The 18,738-nt window shown below is 36.7% G+C and overlaps 1 protein-coding gene and 2 long non-coding RNA genes across 3 annotated transcripts; 1 reads left to right on the top strand and 2 right to left on the bottom strand.

The window, feature by feature from the left end:
- Nucleotides 1-1,051: 1,051 nt before the first annotated feature.
- On the bottom strand, nucleotides 1,052-2,979 carry LOC134269223 (uncharacterized). The gene has a single exon (XM_062751436.1). The coding sequence runs from the start codon at nucleotides 2,977-2,979 to the stop codon at nucleotides 1,570-1,572; it is 1,410 nt and encodes a 469-aa protein (XP_062607420.1). The 3' UTR covers nucleotides 1,052-1,569.
- A 9,522-nt stretch (nucleotides 2,980-12,501) lies between these two features.
- LOC134269220 (uncharacterized) lies at nucleotides 12,502-14,757 on the bottom strand. Its single transcript, XR_009992527.1, has 3 exons — nucleotides 14,253-14,757; nucleotides 13,723-13,789; nucleotides 12,502-13,115 (listed from the first exon to the last, which is right to left on the bottom strand). It is a non-coding gene; the product is annotated as an uncharacterized LOC134269220 (long non-coding RNA).
- Nucleotides 14,758-15,518: 761 nt separating this feature from the next.
- LOC134269219 (uncharacterized) lies at nucleotides 15,519-17,612 on the top strand. The gene is made up of 3 exons (XR_009992526.1): nucleotides 15,519-16,150; nucleotides 16,272-16,351; nucleotides 17,154-17,612. It is a non-coding gene; the product is annotated as an uncharacterized LOC134269219 (long non-coding RNA).
- The last annotated feature ends 1,126 nt before the right edge of the window (nucleotides 17,613-18,738 follow it).

Raw genomic sequence — 18,738 nt, 5'->3', positions numbered from 1 at the left:
GTTATTATGTGCTCTTGTACAGTACTTGCATCCTCCACAGGGTAGTTGGGTTGGGTCTATATCCACCTTCATATCAGGGCATGGCTTGTTGTCAGGGATACGGGAAAGCGGGTCTGCATTCCCGTGCTTCTTGCAAGGTCTATGAATAACAGTCATATTGTATTGGCTTAAGACTTCAAGCCATCTGGCTAACTGACCTTGTGGGTTTTTAAAATTAAGGAGCCAGGTAAGGCTGCTATGGTCATTTCTCTCTTAAATTTTTTTTACCTGTTTACATGTATCATATTTATAATCTTGGAGAAGCTATCAGTGTGGTATAATGGATCGAGTGCCCTGCAAATACCTGCAAGTACAGAAAACATCATTTAATAAATATTTTTGAAACTGATTAATATTTTGTAAATATACATGTATGTACAGTACAACTCATTTTTGGGAAGTGACTATATATAGGAATTTCAGTCTTGCATTCTAGATGTAAATATAAGCCTCTGAATTTATATATCTGCAAATATTTTGGAATTCACACAGGTCCCTGTTGACATTAGGATAGTGGGGTATTTTTTGTTGAGGGGTTGAAAGATTTTTCAAGGGGGGTGGGGGTGTTTAGGTTCCACATTCGTTTGTCCTAAAAATTGTTTGCCTGATTTCCCGTTCGCCCAATTTTTCCATTCGCCCAGATTCTGCTTGCCCTAAATCTTGTTCAAATTTAATGTAGATAATGTTTTAATGGGATAATGTAGTTAAATAACTCAGTAGGATACCGGTGAAGTGTTGTATGTAAAAACTGACAACGCTGGTAATCGTTTATAGTTGTATTCAGTTTTATAATCACAAGACTTACAATATTATTGACCAAATGTGCAATCTCTCCTGCAAACGCACACCACCACCATTCACTCAGACCAGACGACAACTTCTCCGCTCATGCGCATCCCAACCGGTGTCAAGTTAACTCGTACCTGAACACACTCATACCACACTACACTCCCCTCCCTTTTGAAAAAGAGGGAGGTACTCCTGTACCTTAAAACATCATATGTAAGTCTTGTTATTAAATTTTTAAAGTTACTTATTCTTAAATGTGACTAAATCTGAATACTTTAACAAGATTAAAAAATATTATGCAAATAATAATAATACTGTTATCTTTGTAATGGACATAGAAATAAAGCATTTTGGCAGACAACATCACATGTAACATGGCACCAATATGATTGTTATGAATATATGTCACATACATCATTATACACTTTTTAAGTACATGTAATACCCTTTTGGCTAATGAGAGAGAGAAAAAAAAAATTACAACAGGTAATAGAAAACACTTTCGAATCTCTCCCTACATCACTCACTCATGCACTATATCAAAACAAATATAACTGTATGATGCATGTTAAACTATACATGTAACGAATGAAAACATGTACAAATCACTAATCATATATATGAAATGAAACAAGTGATAGAAAAGAAAAACAAATCTATCATAATGTTCATAGATTAAGTACTTAATTACCCTGCATACCTTGCAAAGTAAGAAAAATTACAATTAAATTATATTAAGAGTCATACAGGGACTTTAAACATTGGTCCTCTACCGGGAACAATTAAGTCAGCAATTTCCAGAATCTTGGCCTTGCTGACTTCCTGCCGCTCTGGATTAGTACTGTCCCTTCTCCATATTGATTGATCTTCTAGGTCCTCCCGGCACCTAAACAGGTCGCCGACAACTGCTACTATCCCAAGGTATGTGTCCTTCACCAAGACAGATATGTCTGTACATGATGACCCTGGGGTGGAGATGACCTCTACACGCTTGTCAATTGGAAATGGTCGGCCAGAAGCGAGGCGTCTGTGGTGTAAGTCACCCAGGCACATGTCAACGGATGCAATATAAACTGTATCCGGGAAGAGATTAAGGTTTCCCACGAAGTCCACATTGCACCCGGTGCAGATACAGCACTCGACATCATCTACCGATACGCCATTCCTCTCCAGGCCCTCCAGGATGGCCTCCTTGTCTTTTGGGTGGCCAGTGTTCACAACTATGGTCATGGGACCTTTTAATACTGTTACTGTCCCCCTGGTCCTGACCTTGTCCTGCTCCTCATCTTCCGCCGAATACCCCTCTTGGATTACAAGAACTTCATACTCCTTTTCCTCCTCTTCCTCACCACTCCAGCACTCATCTACAACAGTCCACTCATCTTCTTCCTCTGCCCCATCACTCTGCTCAAAGGACTCCTGGTCTTCTCTCTGCAGAATCACCCTTCTTGACTTTACTTGGTTTTCTAAGTTGGCCAGGTCCTCTTTTCCCCATGTTTTGAACTCGGATCTCTTTTCTGGTGACATCGTGCACACTATGGCCATCATTATCCTCCAATGTATCAACACTGCTGGTGAGTTTATTGGCAACATCTGGAAAGTGTCCGTCATAGGCCACCTCATCGTACGGGTCAACTGACCCATCTGATTAAGTGTCCTGGGCATGATCGGATACTCTCTAGGCAATGGTATATTCTCGTTGACGTAGCCCACTAAGTCCTGGACTGTTGCTGCTGGACCTATAATGCACTGGGCAAGCGCAAGGAGACAGGAGGCTCTCAGCCTGTGATAATCAGGCGAGGCGTTGAGCTCATTCCAAGGGCGGTCCCAAAAAACTCTGGGAATATGGTGTTCCCAAGCATGGTGCTTCAAGTGTTTGGAGCGTCCATGGCACCCCTCCACTGGACAAGAAGATCTCTTATCTCCTTGAGTATGACTTCTCACTGAGACGTCCACAGGTTCCTGAGCAGGCGCAATGCTTGACTCACGTCTCCTCCTTTTAAATGGTGGAAGCCCCTCGTCTGGGCTAGATGAATCCTCATCTGATTCAGTGTCATGAGCTTGACCCATATCGTCTGTTAGGTACTCGTCGTCTGTAATGTCGGCCTCGTCTGCTGTCACATAATCCTCAATCTCTGGATCTCTCTCCATGATACCTATTCTATATTAGGAAACAAAAAAAAACAACATAAATTAGTGACAGTATATAATACGCTTTTACACTTGACACCTAGGACAGATATACGTCTTCAAGGTATCTGCTACCTCTTGAGTGATTGCGACGCATGCTCCATGATACCAATTATCACATGTGTCACACTGTATCATAAGACGTCCGTCATCAGGTTTGTCACATATACAAAAAGTGTCAATTGATTGCAACTGAAGAATATTTTCTCCATTTCGCAGACGGTGCTGGCATAGGCGTAGCCAGTCCGGTATTTTTCTGTCACGACACCTTTTTAATCTGTCATGGTTGGTAATGAAGACTGTATTCTGAAGTTTAACCTTGTAGAGGTATGAAGATATTTTTTGAACAACAATGCCAGGTCCCTTCCATGGTGGATCTAGTTTCTTGGAACGACCTTTAGTTTTGGCGCTATCCAACACATAGATGAGATCACCAACTGCATATTCTCTGGTATGAATCTTGACATCATAATCTCTCTTCATATGAACTTGATGCGTCTTCAATACATCTCCGGCCACTTCATGGGCTGTTCTAATAGACTCTTGTAATCTTGACACATAATCCTCATGGTTAATGGATTCAATGGTTTCAGGTGGTCGAAAAACTAGGTCAGCGGGTACGCTTACTTCACGGCCTAACATAAGTTTGTTTGGTGTGAAACCAGTGTGTCTGTTAACGGATGATCTAATAGCACTAGCAAGCTGAGGTAAATGTTCATCCCAATTATTTTGTGACTTGTCAACAAAACAGCGTACAGCATCCATAAGTGTCCTATTAAATCTCTCGACCTGCCCATTTGCTGAAGGGCGATACGGCGTTGTACGACTCTTATGAATCTGAAGTATGTCACAAATGGTCTTGAAGAGTCTGCTCTCAAAGTTTCTCCCTTGGTCAGTGAATATATTGAAGGGAAAACCAAATCGAGCAAAAAATTCATTTACAGCAGCTCTAGCTGTGACTTCAGCTGTTTGCGATGGTAATGGGACACATTCCACCCATTTGGTAAATTGGTCCACCATGACTAAAATGTTCGAATTGCCTGAGGTAGATTCGGGTAAAGGACCCAAGAAATCAAGGTGAACTCTCTCCATTGGTACTCCAGCTTGGTATTTTGTCATGGGACACTTCGCTTTTCTGTTGGCCTTTTTGTGTTTACTGCAAATGTCACATGTTCTTACAAAATCTCTGGTTGACTGATTCATGTTATACCAATAGAACTTCTCTTTTACTCGTAAATATGTTCTTGACACACCTTGATGTCCCATAACTGGTAAGTCATGACATAGTCCTAGTACTTCATCTACCAAGGTTTTCGGCACCACAAGTCTTGGTTCTCCACCATTCTTTGGGTTGTTGCGTAGTATTCCCTCACCATCAATGAAAAACATCTCTTTATTAACCCAGTATTTCTTTGCTGCCTTGCTGCTTATAAAGATTTCATCTTCAGATGGGGTTTCATTTGACACCAGATAAGGCAGTATCAATCTAAGATCAGAATCTTTTTCCTGGAATTCTTTCAGGACTTCGGGTGAATATTCAATGCCTGCAAACCCACTAGTACGGGAAGCAGTGCGGACTTGGTTACACTGTTGTTCCTCCATACTAATGAGAGTAGGTTTATCTGGGTCTGTAAAGGAAATTTCCAACGATGTATGATGCAAGTCTGAGCTTAACTCTTGACAAACGAGTTCCATGTCATCGTATCCCTTCTCGTTAAATAACCAGGATAAAGCAGCATGTACTTCTGTTGTTTCTACTGTCCTACCCAGGGGAACGACATCATCCACATCTTCAGTGAATTTTCCCCAGTTATTATGTGCTCTTGTACAGTACTTGCATCCTCCACAGGGTAGTTGGGTTGGGTCTATATCCACCTTCATATCAGGGCATGGCTTGTTGTCAGGGATACGGGAAAGCGGGTCTGCATTCCCGTGCTTCTTGCCAGGTCTATGAATAACAGTCATATTGTATTGGCTTAAGACTTCAAGCCATCTGGCTAACTGACCTTGTGGGTTTTTAAAATTAAGGAGCCAGGTAAGGCTGCTATGGTCAGTCCTAACCACAAATTCTCTGCCCAACAGATAATGATTGAATTGTTTGGTGAAACGGACAATTGCTAGTAACTCCTTTCTTGTTGTACAATAGCGCTGTTGCTCTGGGGTGAGACTAAAACTGCCATACGCAATAACACGCTCTTTACCCTCCTGCACCTGTACGAGTTCTGCACCTATTGCAAAGTCTGACGCGTCTGTGTCTAGGATGAATAAATCCTTAGAGTTTGGTAATGCTAGAACTGGAGTAGTTATAAGTGACAACTTCAAACTGTCAAAGGCGTCTTGCTGCTCTGGTCCCCACACATACGGCTTCTTGCCTGTAAGCCGATTAAGAGGTGCTGCCATCTTGGCATAGTCCTTGATGAATGTTCTGTGGTAATTTGCAAAACCCAGAAATTTCTCAATTTCTTTAGTTGTTGCTGGAGTTTTCCAATCTTTCACAGCTTCGACGTACTCGTCCCCTATAGCTAATCCTGTTTTGTTTACTTTCCGGCCTAGGAATTCTACTTCTTTCTGGAATAGAAGGCATTTCCTGGCTTTTAGCTTTAGACCGTTATGACGAAATCTATCAAAGACTATTTTCAGGTTGCGCAGATGATCCTCAAATGATTTTCCCATCACAAGGATGTCGTCCAGAAAGGCTAACACAATGTTCCATGTCAGTCCGCGCAAGACTAAGTTCATGACTCTAGCATAAGTCGATGGAGCGTTGCAAAGACCAAAACTCATCCGGGTAAACTGGAATAACCCATACTTTGTTATGAAGGCTGTTTTGTCCTTGTCCGAATCTTTGACTTTTATCTGATAGTACGCTGAGTTGGCATCAAGTTTGGAAAACCACTCATTTCCGGACAATGTGTCAATACACTCTTCAATTAGAGGTAAAGGGTAAACATCTTTCTTTGTCACCGAGTTAAGTTTCCTATAATCTATGCACCATCTGACCTTGCCATCTCTTTTCCGTACAAGTACGGGCGGCGACGCCCACTCCGAGGTTGACGGTTCAATTATACCCACGTCCAGCATTGTGCGTAAATGATTTTCTTCCTCTTGTACAAAGTCTAATGGAGTACGTCTCATCCTCTGCTTAATCGGTGATGCAGAGCCAGTGTTTATCGAATGTTCTATCTCTGTAAAGGTGCCAAGATCAAAATCATTCTCAGCAAAAATATCTTTATATTCCTTGAGTAGATTCATCAATAATTTGCTCTGACTTTGGTCTAGGTTTGCAACGGATTTCTGGAAAAGGGAACTCAAATGCTCTGGAATTTCCAGTAATGGTTGTTCACTTTTGGGTTTCGATGCTGATACAACAGTCATTGGGTCGGCTGACAACGCTTCTCCAACTATTGTGCCTTTCGAATGGTAAAGTATCGGTCACTGGCATTTACTAAACATAGCCTAGGTGAGTTCTGTTTAGAGTATACACATCGTGGCATCATAACTGGAATATCTTCCTCAGGCTCTATAATGTAGCTTCCCTCAATGTGTCGAGATAGTTTACCATTTACATGTATGGCTGAATTAGGTGGAATTACAGTTTTACCAGGCACTGTTACTTTGGCAACAGTTGGAGCTTCCCGACTCCTTCCATATGACATCTGCAAAACTTCAGAGTTAATGGAGAACTGGTTCTTACTGCAATCGAGTATAACATTGTTTTCCTGCATGAAATCTAAGCCTAGGAGCATGTCATCATCCATAGGTGCTACGTATATTTCAGATGGGTATGTTTTGGATCCTATCTTGATGTCAACTGGACCAATGATGAATGTATCCATTTTCATATCACGCCCTGCACCATGCATGACAGTGCGTTTCTTAATAGGTGGTTTAATCTGCATCTTTTCATACACCCGATCTGAGATGATAGTGACTTTTGCTCCTGTATCTATTACTGCAACAATGTCTGTAGAGTTCACTTTTACATTTAATCTCAACATAGAAGCTGATCCCAACTGTAGAATGGTCATTGTTTTATCTACATCTGCGCTTTTATCTTCAGAATAGGAGGTCTGATTTCTATTTGATGTTTTCCGTCTAGATCTTCTATGCTTCTTGCGTTTCCTTGATGTATGTCTTATTGATTTAGGGTTCGTTTCTTCTGAAGCACAATTTTTCTTGAGGCGCTCTGTAGTATTTCGGGTCGGATTTACGCCTGTTGACCCGGCCCACTCTCGTTTAAAGGTCTCGTCTCGGACTGTGAACTTCCGTTTGTATTCTGACTTCTGCTTTGATTCTGGGCTCTCAACTTCTTAGGCTTTCTGCAATCTCTTGCTAGGTGCCCTGGTTTGTCACAATTGAAGCATGTACGGGTCTCCGTATTTTGTGGTTTTCTTTTCTGTTTATTCTCCATGCTGCTTAATTTTGTTTGAAGCATCTGCATGTTGTCCACAAGAATCTTGATTTGTTCCTCCATAGACTTTAGCTGATCTGATTGATGTGCTGATGAAGAAAAATTCTTATCGCTTTTCACTGCTGCGTTAATTGTTCTCACAGAATCAATCTCATGCTCGGAATCTTCAGAAAATTCTCGGCGTCTGATGGGTTTACCATAAATGGCTTTGGTAGTATGCTGGTACCACTTGATCTTGTCTATGGCGTCCTCAATAGATTTAGGTTTTGACATAGCAGCATTTTGACCAGCCTCTTTATCACAGCATCCCTGACAGAATCTCCATACAGCTTGTGAGTATACGTGTTCTTCTGGCAGGTCACGAAAAGCTTTCATAGCTAGGGAAAGTAATCTGTCAGCCCAATCTTCAAGTTTTTCTCCTGTGTTCTGATGGGCTCCCATAAACTGGACTTGAAGAGTCTCTGGTAGATCCACAAAGTTAAAACGCTTTTCTAGTTTGCGAACTAACTCAAAATAGTCTATGCCATAGTCTCTGTTCACAATACTGGTGTAAAACTCGCTGGCTTTTCCATCGAGACACCAACATAACTGATCTTTGCGCTCTGTAGCTGTCCAGTGAGATACATCTGCATATCTGCTGAATTTCACAAAGAAAGCTTCCCAGTTAGAGGTCCCATCATACCGCAAGGCTTTGGGCAGATACACAGGTTTTGATTCGTGTCGCCCCTGGCTCTCGGAGACTTTTGGTCGACGTCGCACGAAAGTTGGCGATAACTGAGGTGAAGGCAATGTGCGTCGTTGTACCATAGGTGTCTGGAACCTGATATGGTCTGGAATTGGACGTTGTACTTCATTGTCATGCAAAGAATTTTCCTGTTCTTCTGATCTGTAATTAGTGTGACTGCCATGTGGTCGCATATTGTTAGATACATAACGCTTCTGAGTAGGTGTTGACTCATCTCTGTATGCGTGCACTGCACGGTTACTTTCACCTGATGATGGAGTTCTTCTGGGTTCCGACAGAGGGGTCGCTGTGTGTTGAGGGTGAGTAGACAGCTTTGCTGTGCAGTCACTCGTCTTATACTCTGTATTTACTTCACCATGATCCTCATAATCCTGGAACTTTGTGAAATAATCCTCCATACCATCACTTGTGGGCTTGGCGTAGCTATGATCTATACACAATGGTGGTAGAAAATCTACACATTCAACTAGTTCTGGTGTGACCCTTAGTTTAGGTATACCCACAAATGTTTCCAAGTCAATCTGGCCTTGCTTTCTCAGTTCCCATATACGGTCAGCTATGACCTGACCCACACCTGGTAGGGCTCTTAGATCTTCATAGGCACAGGTGTTATGTTAATTTTGAATGGACTCCTCCTGTGTTTTGACATCATGTTACTGGTGGGGGGGGGATATGTACAAACAAATTTGTGTGTTTACTTTATTTCAAAATAATATACAATACAAGTTATCCTATCAATGACCAATCTTTCATTTAATTTAAATCAATATTTTAACTGGCAATAGAAACTCATTCGGTATTACAATACCATGTGGTCGACCATGTGCATCTTGATCTTCCGGTGATTGGCCTCACCACGTGTTTAACTTTTTTTTTTTTCTTCAACAAAATACACAAAAACATAATACTGCTAGACTTTGTAATTGTAATGATTATAACTTAATGAATAAATAGAATTTCACATAACTTAATTCAAATTGTCAGCAAATTTTCAAGAATTACTATATATATACACGTGTGGGACTTTGACAGATTCCCGCCACGAGAAAAATATCAAAGAAATTCAATACACAAAATTTCGTGCAGAATCGATTGCTCGCAGCGCCAGTGAAGTGTTGTATGTAAAAACTGACAACGCTGATAATCGTTTATAGTTGTATTCAGTTTTATAATCACAAGACTTACAATATTATTGACCAAATGTGCAATCTCTCCTGCAAACGCACACCACCACCATTCACTCAGACCAGACGACAACTTCTCCGCTGGTGAAGGGTGGTTTCGCGCCGATTACGTGTTCGCGCCGAGTGGTATCGCGCCGGGTGGTTTCGCCCCGTTTAATCTACAGGTATCTACAGGTAAGGTATGGGTAGTATACAGAATGACTTCCCCCGATTACCTGTAATTATATAAACCAGTAGCCTGTTATTAATGAACCCCAAGCTCTAATGTCGTGTTGTATTGAGTAATTATCCCATTTTTTAGTACAAGTAACACCTTTATTTTTATATATATACATAAAAAAGTAACACTTTTATTGAGTCTATTTTTATTTTAACCAAATAATGACTATTTGATCAAATTTGATCGTTTAATTTGGAATAATTTAGGATTGGAAGTTAAAATATAATTTTTATTTCTGTTGAAATATAATTATTTCTGTTGAAATATACTATTTATTTCTGTTGAAATATAATATCTATTTCTGTTGAAATATAATATTTAATTCTGTTGAAATATAATATTCATTTCTGGTGAAAAGTAACATTTATTTCTGGTGAAATATAATATTTATTTCACAAATATCTTTTCAATGAAGGTTGTCATTGTTTCTCATTAAAACTTTTCTTTATAGTATTGTGTATACAGTGCTGCTATCCTATAAGTTGACAATTCTATCCTATCCTATCGTGAATCCTGCATCCACAATCCTATCCTATGATTTCAGTCTAATCCTATCCTATCCTATCCTGCAACTCTCAGTTTTTTAATATTTAGGAATTAATTTGACAAAACGAAAAAGGGGAATTACCAGGAAAAAAATCAGACATAGTTATGGTATTCATTTAAATGTTATAAATTTTGATGGAAAAAAAATAATCGAGATCGGCATTCCATAATTTCCGACTCGCCGCACAAATTAAATTTACGATTATCATTCCCATGTTAAAAATAAATGTTAACAAACAGGTCGTAATTACACGTGGACAAGTACTGATTTTGCGAACATATGTAAAGAAATTGGGCTACCAGAAGAATTAAAGAAAAAAATATACTTTGTGTTTTAATTTTCCTACTAACAATGATCGGGAGACCCGGAATCGCGACTTGCTTCCGACGCATTATAATTAATTATTTTTAAAAATCATAGGCCTATACGGTAAAAATGTTTAAGTATATGTTTCATGTAAAATTTTATTTTTTCTAAACTGAGCACCATGAAAATAACATGCATGTACATGTATCTATAGTCTAACTGTGCCTGCATAACAGGTTTTTCTGTATGCAATTCTCAAAAAGAAGATCTGACTAGACCATAAACCAAACAGACAAAGTCAAAATGTGGATCTAGAATATTTTGACTTTCACATATTAAACATTTTAAATGTGAAATTGTCTTATAATATCAAATATTAAATGTATGATTTTTTTAATTTAAATTCATAATCAGGCGCGTAGCTGCCTATACGCAAATACGCAAGTGCGTACACATTATTCCCCCCCCCAAAAAAAAAAAAAAAAGAAAGAAAATAAAAGAAGAAGAAAAGAAAAAGAAAGAAAGAAAAAGATTTATTCGGAGAGAAAAAAAGACACTATGATCCGTGTTTCAAATTATTTTGCGTCTTATTGTTTCGATTCAAATTTTATTCAGGATGTCTTTGCAATCAAATTCAACGTCTTTTATAAATTCAAATTCCAAAAACTTATTCCAGTATTATTGAGGAAGAGAAAATATAATTGAACCAAAATGTTCAACTGTAAATCCGTTGGACTACTATATAAGATTTTCAATTTCCGTTGAGGTAATAAATAAATGTAGTTAAACAAAAAATGGTAATATTTAAAATCCGCTGAACAAAGTACAGAGTAAATAATAATAAAGATCATGTTTGAAAATCTTATTTTGCTGATGTTACCATTTTATAGAATTATTATTTAAGCATTCTCACCTTGTTTAAGCCATCAAAATATATAAGTAAACAAAAGACCCCCAATCCCCGTTTATATTTTGAAATATTTAAACTCCAATGATAACGGTATTGAAATTACTTCTCTGTTTATCTTGTCACGTTTGGAAATTTTTTCCCCAAAATATATTTACCAATATATGCGTAAAATAATTTGATTTAATTATCGTTCTCTTTCTGAAGTACCCATGGAAGCATTAACTTAGCTAAGTATTTGCTCGAAAAAAGAGATGTAGCGTGATTTCTTTTGCGGGAAAATGACTGAAAAATTTCGTAAAATCCAGGCCCCCAGACCCCTGATCGTTTTCTGAGTACACATTATTTCCATGCTGGCTACGCGCCTGATAATTTATTCTTTTTTAAATTTCAGTTCATCATCTGTCGTGTGATATTTTTCAAACATGCAAAATATATAGTTGCTAAATAAAATTCAAGATGATCGAAATGTTTTTTTTTTCATTTAACTTCAGTTTCTTCTCAGTTATTGGTCAGCTCAGTGCCGTACAAATGTATTTCAATTTCCTATTTTGTTTTATGTGTGAAAATTTAATAATTTATGTTTAATAGAATATATTTTCTAAATTTGATATTGGTTGACAGATTGACAGTATATAAACATGATAAATATTGCATGTAGTTGAGTGTAACATTGAAAATTTTCACCCCAAGAAAACCATTGTCAACCGAGGCGCAGCCGAGGTTGACAGTGGTTTTCGAGGGGTGAAAATCTTTAATGTTACACTCAACTACATGCAATATTTATTATATTATACTGAATGTTTTATACAAATACATATTACAATGAACCGTCCATGCATAAATTCCGCGCAGTCACTATTTTTTGTAATACCACCCGTCGTCAAGCAATGTTGACTGTTGCTACGCAGGAGGGCATGGCTTCATTATTCAGCGGGTAGTAGTGTTTTTTATCAAATGTTTCTCGACGAATCAGATTCAAGTAATTTACATGAAAGTATAATATTAATAAATATTGTAGTGAGGTCACACATGTTCCTAAGATCTTATAAAACATGTAAGAGAAATTCAGAATTTACAGTATTTATAACTCATTCTTGAGTAAAGCAAGTTTGTATTTGACCTTGGCATTGGATTTTGAATCTTAATCAGTGTCTGATTGAAAAATATTAAAATGCTCCACACATGTTCCTTAGATCTTATAAACATGCATAAGAATTCACAGTATGTATAACACATTCTTGAGTAAACCTTTCATTTGTCCTTGACATTTGATCTTAAAATTATCAGTGTTTAAATGAGAAAAAAAAAACTTTATCAAGTACACAATATTTTTATTCAAGGTGATTCGTCAACAATGTTTAACAATTGAATATTCCATTACCATGAGACAAAGTCATTAAAAGTGTCCATGTACAGCATTTATGAATTTTAATTCAAAGATCACAGATACATGTACATGAACTTTGTTTAAATTTAAGTTTATCAATGTTTTTATTACCGTAGTATAATGTTTTACATGCATTTAATTTGACTTTCTTATTCGACGCTCAAATTGAAATTCAAATGTCAGAGTTTTTGTCAGAGAGATGGTCATAAACTGAACAGTTCCACAAATGTCAACAATGCACAGAAAACATACACTGATCTCCTTAATAAAAGTACTATGATTTCAGTCTTAGGAATCATTGACACTGGCTTGAACATCTTTCATCATTTACTCTAACAGCATATGGCATGAACTGCATTCTGCACAGCTGCAAATCTGCAGGGTTTCCTGAAAAAAAAATCACATAATTATAGGCATGTAGATTTTAAATTTTGTCATACACATTTCATACACATTTAAAATGTTTTTGATTGTGATTATCTTTCACATTTCATGAACAATTGGCTTTAATTTCACCTTTTTCTCTAAAAAAAAAAATAATGCATGTAGAAATCATGAAAAATAAAATCTAATACTGCAACCTTAGTCATATAAAATTAAGAAAAAATCTTACTTAAGATAATTTACTTGTACATTATAATTCATTTTATCTTGTCAACTTGCTAACAAGTATGAATACATTTGTTTTAGTGACTTTTCTCTATTTTCTCTTTGTATTTATCTATTTAATGTTTTTTCTTGGTTTTCTTTTTTTTTTTTTGGTCTTGAAATTTGAATATGTAAAAGAAGAAGAAAATATCTATTATGTAACAGCAACATGATGACCAGAAAAATTCAACATTTCTTTCAGTTTAACACTCAAGATTTTTGAAAGAAGAAAATCACTTGTTCTGAGAAACTGCAGACATGTCACCTCAAAGCAGATAATGATGTTTATATACATGTAGTTGAATGACCATAAAAAAATACATGATAAAAAAAAAATCATACATACTTTTTAGATTAAAATCCTTTATACTGTGATGACGCATGATGACGCATGAGTGCAGGCAAATCCATCACTGTAATGATGAATATTGAAAGATTAACTTATGTTTCATAACTCACAATACATCATACATACATGTACAATATGTAAGTGCACTGCTGAGTGAGCTTATTAAACATTTCAGCAGTAGCATTAGAAATGGTCATGATGATTATACATTAATTTATTATAAGTTACACTGAAATGAAAGAATTAAGGAAATAATAAGATTAATAAACTGATTAAGACATAATACATATGATTGTTTTAGTCTTAGAGCTCATTGATAGCTAATTGAATCATATGACAGAGTAACGGGGGTATTTGTAAATATTTTATCCCCCCCTTCTGTCTACACTACATTTTTTCCGCACCTAATTTTTGTTTATATTAAATAGAATAAAATGTTTATATTTTAAGACACGAGAACATTGCTTTGAGGGATAAATAAGTATAAAATTGCAAACATGCACAGTGTCAGTGTGTAGTATACTTACATGAACTCGCACATCATCTATTCAAGTCCGCTGTTGACTGTTCCTGTGGAATTATCCAAACAAACAGAGCATATTTAACAGAAAACATGTTAGAACACTTTTACACAAGTAAGAATCGGTTAAATCATCCAAACAAGCTGAAGAAATACGGTCTTTCGATGTCTGGACTCTTCGTTGTTTACATTCCTAAATCTTCCGGTGATCGTTCACGGTTAGATCGTACGCCGTGTTACTCGAAGTTTATAATGTAAATCTGTGTTTTGAGAAAAAAAATGTTTTATTTTCTATTGAAATTTTATAAATATTTCTTTTGTAAACATTTTATATCGTATTTCGTTTTTGTAATTTATTCTGAAATATGAATGAACCTTTGCTCGAATCTGATTGGCTGTAGGATACAGGATAGGATAGGATAGGATAGGATTGGATTAACTTCTATATGTTTCTATCGTGAATCCTCAATCCTGAATCCTATCCGATCCCATCCCATGTCAACTTGTGGGATAGCAGCACTGTATACCGTGTTTTATATAAAGTTTTTGGAAATACATTTGAAAAACGCACGACTTGTCTCTCATCATTATTTATAATTAATCTGCTCGTCATTAATGATCATACGATAATCAAACGACTACCCGATAAGCGGTATCTTCAGTAGTTCAGCGGCGCGAATCCACGTGGGGCGAAACCACCCGGCGCGAACAAGTAATCGGAGCGAACCCACTCGGCGCGAACACGGAATCGGAGCGAAACCACCCGCATTCTCTCCGCTCATGCGCATCCCAACCGGTGTCAAGTTAACTCGTACCTGAACACACTCATACCACACTACACCGGGTAGAGCATGGTTTTTAAAGTAAGAGGTTCATAAACCTGGAAAAAGGTATTTGTAAACAGTATGGATTACCAGAAAGGAATTTAAAAAAGAAAAAACTGAGAATCCTAGCTATTTTGTAAAAAGGGGGGCATTTTGTATTGACCTTATTTCTTTATACATTACAACTTTATCTTTTCACTCAACATTTTCTATGGTAAAAACACAAATAAAACTTTTGAACTTTCTTCTTATTCCTTTTTTTGCAAATTTAAGTCAAGGGGAGGGTTGCAACCCCAGTAGATAGAATAATCTAACTTTGTCTCGGGACAAGCCCTCAGTGACAGGTTCAGTAGGACATTTATCTTCATAACGATAAAACATTCTATCAACAACCCCACAACATGCAACACACCCCCCTCTATCTTGGATTCGCCACTACGTGTGTTATTTGCTTGCTGAATTTTATATACCAGATCCAGGTACAACAGCATCTAAAAACAAACCAAAACATTAGATCTACCCTAGTTCACTAGGTCCTTTCAATAATATTGTAAGAAGAGCAGAGAACCTGTATCAGGCCCTTCTTTCAGCTTCAACACATACCATAACAGTTAGATGTTAGATCTACTTGAATCTGGTATTATTAAGCTGTCAACAAATATTCCCAAATAAAGTTATTACATATATCTAGTATAAAAAGTAGTTGAAAATCTTACAAACTTACAGAGAAAACATTCTGCTCTTTCTAGTCTGTTTCTGATCCGCATGATGACGTAATTTGTGACGTACGGCCTTCCGTAAAAAAACTAGCTTTGGTTCCATAAAGTAAATTTATATCACTTAGTCATCAGCGTTCGTCTTTGAAGCAAAGATACATTTTCAAGATTAAAATATGAACGACGAATATTATAAAATTAAGGTATTTCCCGATTCTTTGATGAATACGAAACTGAATAGCCAGGTTCCATTTGCTCCACTTCCTGTTACAGAAGGAAAGAAACCTAGTCAGCGAGAGCTCCTTTCTATGGTTTGTTCCAGACTTTCCTTTTGACTGATTGTGATCTAATTCTTTAAAACAATGGTAGATATGTATGTTTTGTTAATTGTTTGTCATATTTTGTGTTTATAATGCACATATTTATTGATAATTCAACTTGCAACGAAATATTTCAGAGTAAATTCGGATTTCGTTCTCATTTCAGGTTCTACGTAACGCAGCCAGGTGAATCGAATGGTCTTTTTATGCTGAGTGAAATTTATTTGAAGTTTTACTAAATTTTGAGTAAGTAATTTAAAGTTATTATTATTTTAACTATTTTTCATTACAGTCTCTACAACGTCATGTGTCAGAACAAAATACACAGACTGTGTGTTTTGTTCCGACGCATATGTATTCTCCTTAAAGAAGCGGACAGGCTATCGCCTACATAGAAGTGGATGTAGGCGATAGCATGTCCCCTTCTTTAAAGAGAATAACACATAAACAGAGTGTATCCTACAAAATAACTTAGACATAGGATGATAGGCCAACAAAAGGTTCCACCTTCTAGGGGATTCATTTGAGGTCCATGCAAAAAATATAACTAATTAAACTATTGTATTTGATTTATTAACAATTGAGGTACTATCTAATTATTCTATTCAGATTTTAAAAAATCAATCTTTTCAGTATTGTACTTTAGTAAGTAATTTTTTTAAAATTCATCAATGACATGTTTATTGCCGTATCCAATAGGAATATCACAATTAAAATGAAACATTTTATCTCATTTTATTCAATAGCAGCCTGATATCAGGGTATATAGAGTACGTCAATAAGACACTGTTTGTGTCGAAGTCTATTATGCAGTTATGAATGTGTTTAACACATGGTCTTTTGTTTCGCTCTAAACATAGAGTACCATTTAACATACTCAGTAGTACAGGTTGCCAAAACATTGACTTTTCAAGTGATATAATTGAATTCATTGTATTTGTATATTCATTGTATGTCTTCCTAATTTAGGAGTTGGTCCCTTTGACCTAAACAATTGGAATATTAGTATGGGTTGTAGTATTTTATAATAATCAAAATTTCTTTGTAGGAAAGCTTGTCAGGACACAATTAGACTGAAAAAGACGTACTGAAAAACTGCCTGTAAACACAGATATCATTAAAGTCAATGGATTACCTAGGAGCATTCAAGCAATTTGATATCAGAGACTGGCAATTATTATCACTCAATGTGGCAGAAAAACCTAAATAAAACATTGAAATGTTCAATTTCTTTGTTAATTGCTTTTTTCTCTTGTATATGAATATCACATGATATTTATGCGAATTTCGCACGATTTTTACATGAAAAACTGATAATTTGGAATTCGCATGAATATCATGCGAAATTTCAGTCACATGAAAATCGCATGAATTTCGCATAAATATCGTATGAGGACATTCGCATGAATTTCGCATGTGTGATTTTTCGCGTGATTTTTATATGATTTTCGCATGAATTTCATGCGAAAAGCAAATCGCATGAAAATCATGCGAGCCACTTTTCCCTGTGTAGCTGTTCGTTACATCCGTCTTTAAATGAAATCAAGGTACGGAAAAATATCGCTATCTCGAGACATGCACGAAGATATTTTGAGATCCTGTGAACTCGCAATCCCATAAAGACTATCTAACATTGATTGTAGCCTTTTATTCTATTTTGTTAAGTTTTACATGTAATAATTCATGTGCTTCAAACATAACGTCAAATAAAAATGTCACAACAACGTTATAATGCGTCTTTTTTACGTAACGTCAATATGTAGCAACACCGTCCGTAACAACAGAATGATCCTTTATGAACTCTCTTTTTATGGCAAGATTGCAATAAGTCAATAACTGAACGAGTAGATTCTTATAAAATTTTACAGAACTTTACATTTTTGTCGAGCTTATCTTCATCAAAAATGATCTTGGACTGATCCATGATACCAACAACAACATAACTGGTAACGAGCAGAGTCAACGTGAAGATGACAGACCAATACAATTAACCGACAAGAATTTTAACAAGAAATGGATATCTGAAAAGCGTAGAAAACTATGCATACAAAATCAAGGGGAACGGTCGGATTTAGAAACCGATTCCGGATCATTACCCCGATGCTCAAATACTAGTGTTATGCAAAATACTAGTTCATCTGAAGGCATGCATGATGCACCTGCACCAAACTATCAGCCAGCTTGTGACATTGCACCATCTGATGATGATAACAATGACAGAATAGATCTAAATTTCGCCGCATATATTTCATCTTCTGATAGGGAATCCGATTTCAGTGATGGTCAAAGTGCAGTGGTAGATACACTTAGAGAATGGGTTAAATTGAACAGAGTTAACGCAAGTACAGTATACGTAGATGATCAGCTTAAAAGATTAAGAAAAACTGTAACTCCAAACATTCCAGCTTCTTCGCGCACACTTCTGAGAACACCAAGGCACGTTGACCTACAAAAAATATCAGACATGGAATATTTCCATTTTGGGCTTGAATTGATGATTTTTAATACATTAAAGAAATATGCTCAAACTGACATTGAGGCGCTTAATGATGAATTAATCCTATCTCTAAATATTGATGGATTACCTTTGTTTAAAAGCAGCAAAACAACCGTGTGGCCTGTATTAGGACTCA

This window comes from Saccostrea cucullata, unplaced genomic scaffold (genome assembly GCF_032062105.1).
Source record: "Saccostrea cucullata isolate Sc308-1 unplaced genomic scaffold, CSIRO_AGI_Scuc_v1 ctg3225, whole genome shotgun sequence".
NCBI classification, from domain to species: Eukaryota; Metazoa; Mollusca; class Bivalvia; order Ostreida; family Ostreidae; genus Saccostrea; species Saccostrea cuccullata.
Note: the sequence above shows the minus strand (reverse complement) of the source record. Positions and strands in the feature narration are given on the sequence as shown.

Coding starts and splice junctions, on each gene's coding strand:
- LOC134269223 (XM_062751436.1), bottom strand. CDS start 2,979: ATGGAGAGAGATCCAGAGATTGAGGATTATGTGACAGCAGACGAGGCC.